At 38.1% G+C, this 10,514-nt stretch overlaps 1 protein-coding gene and 1 pseudogene across 1 annotated transcript; one reads left to right on the forward strand and one right to left on the reverse strand.

Annotated features, from left to right (window-relative positions):
- Positions 1–314: 314 nt before the first annotated feature.
- On the forward strand, positions 315–1,250 carry LOC127669879 (vomeronasal type-1 receptor 4-like). The gene has a single exon (XM_052164099.1). The coding sequence runs from the start codon at positions 330–332 to the stop codon at positions 1,248–1,250; it is 921 nt and encodes a 306-aa protein (XP_052020059.1). The 5' UTR covers positions 315–329.
- A 6,477-nt stretch (positions 1,251–7,727) lies between these two features.
- Positions 7,728–10,269, reverse strand: LOC127669228 (UDP-GalNAc:beta-1,3-N-acetylgalactosaminyltransferase 2-like; annotated as a pseudogene).
- Between the last annotated feature and the right edge of the window lie 245 nt (positions 10,270–10,514).

The raw sequence follows: 10,514 nt of genomic DNA on the forward strand, positions 1-10,514 counted from the left end.
ATAGACAAGGGTACAAAGAATTAATAGATATGTCTGTCTCTGTCTCTTGACTTCTAAAATTAAAGATGCATAAAAAATACTCCATGTTCAAAAAAAAAAATACTAAACTCGAGTAAACATGTCCGATTTTCTCATTACATTAATATAATAGAGAATATATAATTTATAAACAAAACTGTTTTAAACACCTTTTTTGCAGTTAGAGAACTATTTAAATACCCTGAGGTAATGAATGCTTTATTTATGCTTACTTCAAGAATAGCGCATACTCATAATGCATGTTCAGTGACTTTGGACCAAAATAAGTTTTGTTTTGTTTTTTTATAGGAATGAAAATGGATCCTGGAAACTTTGCAATAGAAACTTTTCTCTTCTGCCAGATTACAGTGGGAATGTTTGGCAATTCCTCAATCCTATTTTATTATATCATTTTTATATTTACAGAAAAGCATTTAATGCCCAAAGACCTGATTATAGAGCACTTGAATATTGCTAACTGCTTGACTATCATCTTAAGAGGGTTTCCGCAGACAATGACATATTTTGGATTTAAGAATTTCCTAGATGACATGGGATGTAAATTGATTGTGTATATTTCCCGGATAACAAGGGGGATGTCCCTTTATGCCATGTGCCTACTGAGTTGTTTCCAAGCAATCACTATCAGCCCCAGGAACTCCAAGTGGATGAAGCTGAAATACAGAGCAGCCAAGTACATCAGTCCCTCCTGCTCAGTCAGTTGGCTTGTGGACCTGCTTCTAAACATCTTGACTCCACTGAGAGTGTCAGGCCCCAGTTACAAGAAAAATGCAACTAACAGGTTGACTTATGGATACTGCTCATTGTTTGCTTCTGGAAGTGTGACGACTACTTTGTATATAATCTTAGTGTGCTTCTCTGATGCCTTGTGTCTGGGTCTCATGGCCTGCTCAAGTGTCTCCATGGTGAGTATCCTCTACAAACATAAGAGGCATTTAAAGCACATCCACAGTGCTCAGCATTTTCTGAAAGTCTCACCAGAAGACAGAGCCACACAGACTATCCTCATCCTGTTGGGTACCTTTGTCATCTCTTACTCATTCTCTTCCATGGTGGCCATCATTAGGACCTGCTTAAAATACCCAGTGGTATGGGAATCAAATATATTTACATTTCTAGAAATATTCTTTCCCTTATTTTGCCCCTTTGTTCTCATTACCAATATGAAATCTAGTTCCAGTCTGGTTTTACCCTGCTTAGGTAAGAGATAGCTTCCTTCAAAATATGATATGAACCTGGGATATCTTTCTTTTCTTATACGTTATCATATATTTTTATCTGTTTTGCAATGCTAAAACTATAGTTTGAAAAAGTAACCTTCATATAATTGACTCTTTCATTATATGGAATGATCAGTAGTAACTTTGTGAGAAAACATTTGATAGATGTATTATATATTTTTCTTGTTCCTCTGACAAAATACTTAACAAAGGCAACTCAAAGAGGAAAAGGTTTCTTTCATTCTCCCATCTGGAATTCTGTCCATCAGGATAAAGTAGAAGTGGTGGGAGAGATGGATTTATGGAGAAAGGAACATATGCTGTGTGATAACATCGAGTTCCCAGTCAAAAAGCAGAGATGTGAATTTCTGTGCTCAGGTCTCCTTTCTTTGGCCCTTTATATTAAGACTCTACATCAGCCTATAGGATGGTGTCATTCAAATTCAAAGATGGTCTTCATCACTCGATTCAAAGTTCCTGAAACACCCTTACACTCATGTGGACAACAAAATGAGTGTCACATGTGCATATTGAGAACTTGACACACGTACATTTTTTAAACTATCAACATAGTGGGGCTGCTTTTGTGTACCATGTATTCAGAAGCTGATTGCTGTTCCCAGAGATTGCTTGTCATCCAGATGTTGGCGTTGTCATGATTTTTGAAGGATCTGCTCTATCAACAATGTGTAAAGACTTTTTTCTATCACCTCTCATTGGCTAATAAAGTGTTTGTCAGCCAGTAGCTGGACAGGAGAAGAAAAAATGGCAGGGCCTCAGGTCTCGGTATAGAGATTCCAAGGAATAAGAAAAACAGGGAGAAAGGAGAGAGGTGGCAAGATCTTGTGGAATGACTTGGGGGATTCTCCATGAGGCCATGATGAAAGAGCAGTCACAGGTGCACACCAGCTGAAGTGACCGAGGAGATGGCCAGACAGTAAGTACCTGTGCATTCGGTGTGTGTCCGCATCTTAGTCAGGTTCAATAGGTTACCCATCTTACTGCCAGCAGCTTCTTAATAAAAACACCAGGTTTCTGTGTTTTTATTTGGGATCCAGATGGGCTAGAACAGTTATGGAAATGCCTTGTAGTTATTTGCGAGAGAAAAGGAGGCAAAGAAAACTCTAAAAATATACTCTTATATAAAAATCAATATTTTAATGAAACTATATTTTAAGGTCAAAATGACACAGATTCACACCATAAAATGTATAATTTATAGTGAGGAGATAAATTCATATATACCAATATTTATGTACAATTCCCAACACAGAATCAACAAGGATACCTATGTATACAAGTACACAATTATTCATACATACATACATACATTGACACACACACACATTTATACTCACAGTATATTTTAATCACTTCAGAAAACTGGTTGATATATAAACTGGGGAAATAGATGAAGTGGCCAGGAGGTGGTAAGAGACACTAAAGACGATTGAAAATCCATTTGGAAGGTTTCTGTATGTCTACCTATGTGAAAGTTTCTTTGGACTTATATTTAACAGAGTATTACATTTATCTCAAATTATAGGTGACTGATTAAAAGGTTATATGTGGGATGCCTCCCTTGTGTATTTGTTCTGAGTATCTAGATATACCTAAAAATAATACATAGTACTGTCATTGCTCCTGGTTACCAACTATAACATTATACCAAGACTCTCCTCCTGAATAAAGCACAAACTGGAGACAGGACACGAGAAATCAAGTTCATATTGACCCACATGTTTCATCAGTTCTCGGTGCATTTTAGAGCACCTGAGATCCAGGATGTTAGAGGAAGAAAGGCACAAATAACCTTACCAACCCGTGAACACTGAATTTCATCAATGACCACTTTAGTCAGATACTCCCATTCAAACATTGGTATCCCAACTATTTCTCTGGTAACCAGCCACTTTTTGTTTGGATCTGGGGCTTGCTCTATACTGATGAGTCTCAACCTGTGGTTCATGACTATTAGAATGCATAAATATCTAATAGTCTCAGGAAATGACACACTGCTCTGTAGCAAAACCACTGTTGTAACAAAAACTTGTATAATGATTGTGGACTTTTAATATCAACGTAAATGTGTGTTCTCCACTGGTCATGGCCCACTGATCGAGAACTAATAATTGACAGGCATCTTGGTACTACAAATCAGGCCACGAGTTCATTGGAGGGAACCTTACAGGCTCCACTGATAACAGATGTCTTAATTTTGTCAAATAGACATTGCCATCCTATTCTTTAAATTCTTGTATCTACACCAATAGATTAATGAAACATTAAAAACTCATCAGAGAAGTTTCTCTGTGCTGTAAAGATGGATATGACAGTATTCAAAGTGCAGATGAGTGACTCTTTAATGTCCAGTCACAAATGGGGTATCCATATTGCTTTGCATCACCAAAGGTTTAGATGACATCATAGAAAACAGGATGGAAAAATTCAAAGAACCAGTTGAGTGAAAGTATCAGAGAAAATAGCATCTATTAGCCTTGACAGGACAACTGTGCTGACGAACTCATGAAAGCTGTAATTCTCTCCATTACACATACAGACTATTAGGTTGATTAACATTCTAGCAAGAGAGAGGAGTTCATAAAACCCCAGTCCTCACTGAGGTGCTATTGACAGTTCATGGAATCTGGGCATGAAAAAGCAGCTTTCCACAAGAATGTGGTTCCTAGTAAGTGAACCAGGCACCAGGAAAAACCTTACACACCTATGATTATATGGAAAGTAAAAATTGCCTTGCCAGGTTATAAAAAGAGAATATATAAAACTAGGAAATTTTGCAAATGTGAACATAGATCTAGAAGATTTAGAAGGACAAGCAAAAGGGTTAACATGATTAAAATGCACTATACGCATAAAATGATATGCACATAAAATTAAGAAAAATACTACATTTTAAAAATAACCCAATAGCTAATCTACACCCCATTCCAGCTGTTTTTCTATGGGCCAGGGGTGTCCTAGGGATCACAGCCCTCCAAACCACCCACAGCTCTACCCTTTCCCATAATCTCCATATGCCGGTCTACAACTTTGGGAGAAGACTTCTGCTTTATGGGAGGACATGCTGTTCTAGAAACCCAGAGGCCTCACAGACACTTTGAACCACAGAGGCCACAGTGACACCCAAACACCAGAGATAATGCAGGCATAAAACTCCCAACAAAGGCACTCTACTTGATCTGAAGATTTGCTGGTCACCAAAAGCACAGGCCATTCAGGCCAGAACCAGAGAGGGAAACAGAAAACAAGGGAGAAAACATCCAAAATCCATCCAACTAACAAAGAAATACTCAGAAACCCCAAACAAAGAGAACAGGGCAGTAGCTCAAGAACATAATCAAAAACAACCAGGGCCATATGGCACCACCAGAGCCCAGCTATCCTACTACAGCAAGCCATGAGCATTCTAACACAGCTGAGGCAAAATAAATTACCTTAAATCTAATTATATGAAGATGATAGTGGCCCTTAAACAGTAAATGAATACTCCCTTAAGGAAATCCAAGAGAGTACAATCAACCAGGTAAAAGATGAATTAAACTGCTCAAGACCTGGATATGGAAATGGAAGTGATAAATAAAATATAAATTGAAGGAATACTGGAGATGGAAAATCTAGGTAATTGAACAGGAACTAGAGACACAAGCATCACCAACAAAATACAAGAGTTGGAAGACAGAATTTCAAGTGTAGAAGATAAGACACAATAAACTGATTTATCAGTAAAAGAAAATGTTAAGTGAAAAAATTCCTGACACAAAACATCTAGGAAATATGTGAGACTAATAAAACAGCAAACATATGAATAATAGATTAGAAGAAGAAAATTCTTAGGGCAAAGACCCAGGAAATATTTTTCAACAAAAATATAGAGAAAATTTACTGATCAAAATAAAGAGATGCCTATAAAGATATAAGAAGCTTTAAGAACACCAATATATTGCACTGGGAAAGAATGTCCACTTGCCACATAAAAATCAAAACTATAAAATCTACACAACAGAGAAAGAACATTAAATATGGCTGGGGAAAGATCAGGTGACATACAAAGGTAGACGTATCAGAATTACACCTAAAACCTCATACTCATCAAAGGACAGTCTAGCAGGATGATTTCTCAATTCTGAGCATATATACCCCAAAGCCAATGATACCCACATTTGTAAAAGAAACATTGCTAAAGCTTAAATTGCACATTGAACCCCACACATTAAGAGTGGGAGATTTCAACACCCCACTGTCACCAACTGACAGGTCATCCAGATAAAAACTAAACAGAGAAATAAGTAACTAACCAACATTATGAACCAAATAGACCTAATAGACACCTATAAAATATTCACCCAAACACAAAAGAATACACCTTCTTCTCAGTACATCATGGATCCTTCTCCAAAACTGAGCATATAGTTGGTCACAAAGCAAGCCTCAACAGATACAAGAAAACTGAAATAATACTTCGTATTTTACCAGACCTCCATGGTTTAAAGCTGGATTTTAAACAACAGAAACAGCAAAAAGCCTACACAAGCCAGGAAACTAAATGAATCTATACTCAAGGATCTCTTGATTTGGAAAGAAATAAAGAAGAAATTAAAGCAATAGCATAGTGTTCCACAAGTATCACAATGTACTCAATTATTTTTCTATAAAATTGTTTTTATAAATGCTGTGCTTTATGCAACTTGTGAGAATCAATCTCTATTTTAGAATAAAAAATTTTGACACACACACACAAACTCCAGGGATCTTCTGCAACCACTTAAGAAGTTATCACAAAGGTCTACATTTTGTCCTCTTTGGTGAGATAACTGTTTCTGGTTATTCAGATTGAGGAAGAAATAGTAAATGCTACTAACATTGTATGATGCCTCACTGTCAAGACCACTTGAGTCAATCACTGGCTCCATTTCCCACTTTGTTAAAAGAATCGCCCAGGGGAATGACTCAAGTCTTCAGTCAATGGATGCCTCACCTGAGCTGTTTCTACAGGTAGTCATAATTTAAAATTTTTTTTTCTGTGATAGGCCCCCATGACCACTCAAAAGCTAAAGGGACTGTGATCATTCTTCTCAAAATTCCTGTGTCAGAACTTCTGTTGTTCTACGAATGCTCCAGGGTAAGTTGCTAAACAAAAATACAAAGCTAAGCCTAGTTCTCCACAGTACTGTGAGCCATACATAACAGTCTCTAAATGGAGGCAGCCTTTGACTTCACAACTCACCTGCCATCGGAGGGTGGCACGGATAATATGCACCATCAGATCTGTCCTACTTCTCCCCACTTGATTTTAATTTTAGATGCCAGGCAGAAATTGAGCTAGAAAAGTACCTACAGCAATCACAGCTTTTTTTCTGTGGAGAAAGAAGATCGCCTACTAGTGTGAGGGCAACAATCCAACCATAAGAATTTAACAACTGGAATGTATACACCAGAAACAAAACCTTTGCCCTCACAAATGATGTTATGTTTTGTTGGGAAAAGACAATTTAGTTCTCTATTAATATATAATAAACGTTTTGATTACTATTGATTTTTCTGCCCTTTCTGTTTTCACAGCTTCCTGCATTCAAGATGTAAATATGAAATAGAAACAGTAGTCTAAATCTGAGTAGAGTTAACATCTGCTGTGGGCTACATTTAAAAAGTTTACTACAGTGATTTGGTTGGACATTCTGAAAAATGTCCTTTAAGCTAAGGAAACACATCTTCAAACCTGTAACCTATGTTATGCCTACACTGAGCCTGTCTTGCATGTATCACCACCTCCTGTGCAAGCGTAGGTAAACATCAGGCAAGGCAGAGTGCCTTCCCTACACTTCCCTGTGATGTGAACCCTGAGGTGTTTATTTTTACTCATACTCACAAAAACAGTTTAGTGAGAGTAAGTGTCTCAGTACTAAGCTGAGACATTCAGGATTTACATTAAACAGAAAAAAAAAACGTGCTATGTATGTAAATAAACATCTTTAAAAGTAATATATCAAACTCCAGTTCACAACATTTCCTTTTCAAGGCCAGGTTGTCTGTATCAGAGACCCACAAACTGCTATTTCTAGAACCCATGCTTTGGTGTGTGTTACAACTGTGCCTCACTGCATCTTTGTAGTTTCTTTCTGGCCTAATTAAGTGATGTGGAGCTACTTTGTAATCCTGCTTGAGATTTAATCCTGCTTGAGATTCAAAGGGAGTTATTTTCTGAATTTGGCCATTTAAACAAACATGGTAATGATGAGTTACTAATTGGCATAAGTGACCAGAAACTAGCAATATTTTTATAAAAAGAATTTGGTATAAATGGTCTTTCAATTTATAAATATAATCTTAGGCTACAGTTAACAGCTGATTCATTAAGATCTGTGCAAGCATTAGTAATACCCTACTGCTTACATCTCAATTCCAGCCAGGGCTTTCCTTAGACTTACAACAGACCCTGGTCTTTGGGGTTTATTGTACTTTTGCTTCACACTGGCAAGGATCCCCACACAGTTCTTTCAGTTCCCAGAGTTTGCTCAGCTCTCCAGGTGAGGTGAGTACTGAGGAGAAGACAGTATTCCTCTCTCACAGGTTTTCTCACATATCCACAGGCTGTCCTGGTGTCTTTCAGGTCCTATGGTTGCCATCTAAATGTCCGTGGTGACATCTTCACTGATAGGTCTTTTACCTTCCAGAGTTGCCTGCCAGCCAGTCAAAGATATTCTTGGAGATCACATACCCTGTCCCACATGCAAAGGCAGGGTAAGTGGGGCTGGAGTATTCCAGCTCTTGCCATTTTCCGATTCTGTCCACTGTCCAATTCAACCTGAAATTTCCCCACCAAAAATTAGGCTCATCTAGAGTCTTCTGAGAAATTCTATTAAACACACCATCTAAATCTATGTAACAGTCATCATCTGTCTTGATAGCAAACTGAAGCTGGTGGATTCCACAGTCCATCTACAGAAGTTCAATAATTTTGTAGGAACATTCTAGAAAGTATCCACTACATCCATGAAGATGACATCAGCATGGACACTGCTTTCCTCCTGTAGTAATGCATCTTCCACTTGCAGATCCTGTATATGATCTGCAAGTTTCTGGGGTCAAGAATAAAGACTTTGTAATAGTTTTCCTGAACCGTGTAGATAAAGCCACTGCAACTCCTTCCACACTTTCCATGAATTCATGAGGCAGTGCCCCTTCTCTAGCTGTGAGGACGCTGATAACACCCCCTCCATCATTCATGGTCACTCTGTGCAGTTTTCTAGACATCAGGCCATGGAGAGCTTGGCTGTGCCATGTGATTGTACCTTCAAAGCTCTCTGGTAAGATGAATTGTTCCACACACTTATACCATAGCTTGTTCACTTGTATGCTGCTGCTTGGAGAACTAAATCGGGTGATGAAAAGGGCATCCTCCCGCTTTGTCTGATACAACTTGACTGTGTTGTTCCTTTGAAAACCAACATCACTGGCATCATAGAACACGTTAAGACTGGTAATCACGATTGGATAGAGAACTTTGAAGCTCACTATGACAGCACAGTCTTCAGAGAATTTAGATGAGGAGGCATCTTGAGGACAGCTGAGCACCTTAATTTATTATTCAAAATTGTGATCCACATCTTGAGGCTTGGAGACACAAGTTTCTGACCTGTATCTTGGCAAGGAGATCTTGAGGCATAGTGGCTATGAAAAGCTTAAGCCCAGGCAAGGTAGTGCATGCCTTTAATTCCAGGAGACTAAGACAAAGAGATCTCTTGAATGTAGAATTTTTAACACCTGAGCTTCTATCTTTCTTTTGGGTGAAAACATTTAGGTATTCATGTTTTGTGTTGCAGTCAAATCAATTCTTGACATAAGAGCACAGTATTTCTGATTAAGAACACAGCATGTAAACTTCACAGAACACAATTCAAACTGAAATGATAGTGCTTGTAAAAGTCAGTCATGGTAGCACACACTTTTAATATCAGCATTTAGAATACAGAGGCAGATGAATCTCTGAGAATTTGAGAGCATGAAAATACAGGTTTCCTCAGAATGGTAAGGGCTTAATAAAGTGGCACTGTATCAAAAATAACAGAAAACAAAACAAACACACACAGAAAAAGAATACAAGTAAGAATCCTTGTAGGGCACCTCTAGAACTCCAGCACTTGGGAGATGGAATCCACAGAATTAGCACACAAGTTCATCCTCCATTCTTACAGAGCATCCAACCAGACTAGGCTATAAGATACCCATATGAAAAACAAGTATATAGCAAAGAATATAGATGAAAACAAAAAATAAAGAAGGGAGAACAAAAGCTACTACATTTTGGCTACACTATTTTAATTCCTCCCAAGACCACATCCTTATATCATGTCTATCAAACATCCTACTTTTGCAAAATGAAATATAAGCAATTCTTTGCCTACAGGGGTGAGCTTGGTTTACTCTCTGTCTTTTCTTTGTTGTTCTTCAGACATTGCTTGGCTACCTCTTGCTTTCTGTATCATTCTACTACAAAGGGTTTGACCCTGTTCATGCGGCATCTTGGATCCAAAACTCTCTGGAAATCAGGAAATTTGAAAAGCTTTCAGATGAGCCATATGTGAGAACATGGGGTCAGAAGTCATGAGAGACACAGGCAGCATTAATATTCCCTCCAGTGTGGTCCTCTCCCCTTCTCCATGGGGACTTGCTTAGGATGTGTTCTCCTTCCGGGGAAGCATCAAGCATTGTATTAGAAATGGAGAGCTAGGTCTTAGTTGGGATTCCATCTGTGATTCAATCAGTGAGAAAGGATTCTTTCACCAGTTTTGTTTCCTCGTTTGTTTTTCTAACAGTGGTTAGTCAACTGTGAGGCGAGGGTAAAACCAACTGGGACAGAACTCTTAGCTGAAATTTGTCTTTAATTATGTCTCTTCTCTTTTTTATTTATACATTTTATACATCATCAGTCATTGAAAGTGATTCTCAATCACAAGACAAAAACTGAATTGCCAAAGTTTACCTGAGCCATGGTGGCTTCATAATTCATAGAACCCTTTAAGCCTAAGTCACAAGCAAATGATCTTAAGTGGGAACACAGTTTATTCTAACAAATGATTCTGCTGTGCATTGGGACAAGACTCCTCTAAGTGCTCAGTTCAACTTTCCTACAAATGACAGCGACTCTGGGACAAATTAGGACCTGCAATGACTCTAGATGTTTACTTAGTGTTTGGAACCTTAACAGCAGACCCAGAACCAGATGACATTTCAGCT

Source organism: Apodemus sylvaticus, chromosome 19 (genome assembly GCF_947179515.1).
Source record: "Apodemus sylvaticus chromosome 19, mApoSyl1.1, whole genome shotgun sequence".
In the NCBI taxonomy this organism is placed as follows: domain Eukaryota; kingdom Metazoa; phylum Chordata; class Mammalia; order Rodentia; family Muridae; genus Apodemus; species Apodemus sylvaticus.

What these genes read in the sequence shown, in the direction of transcription:
- LOC127669879 (XM_052164099.1), top strand. Translation starts at nt 330, where the DNA reads ATGAAAATGGATCCTGGAAACTTTGCAATAGAAACTTTTCTCTTCTGC.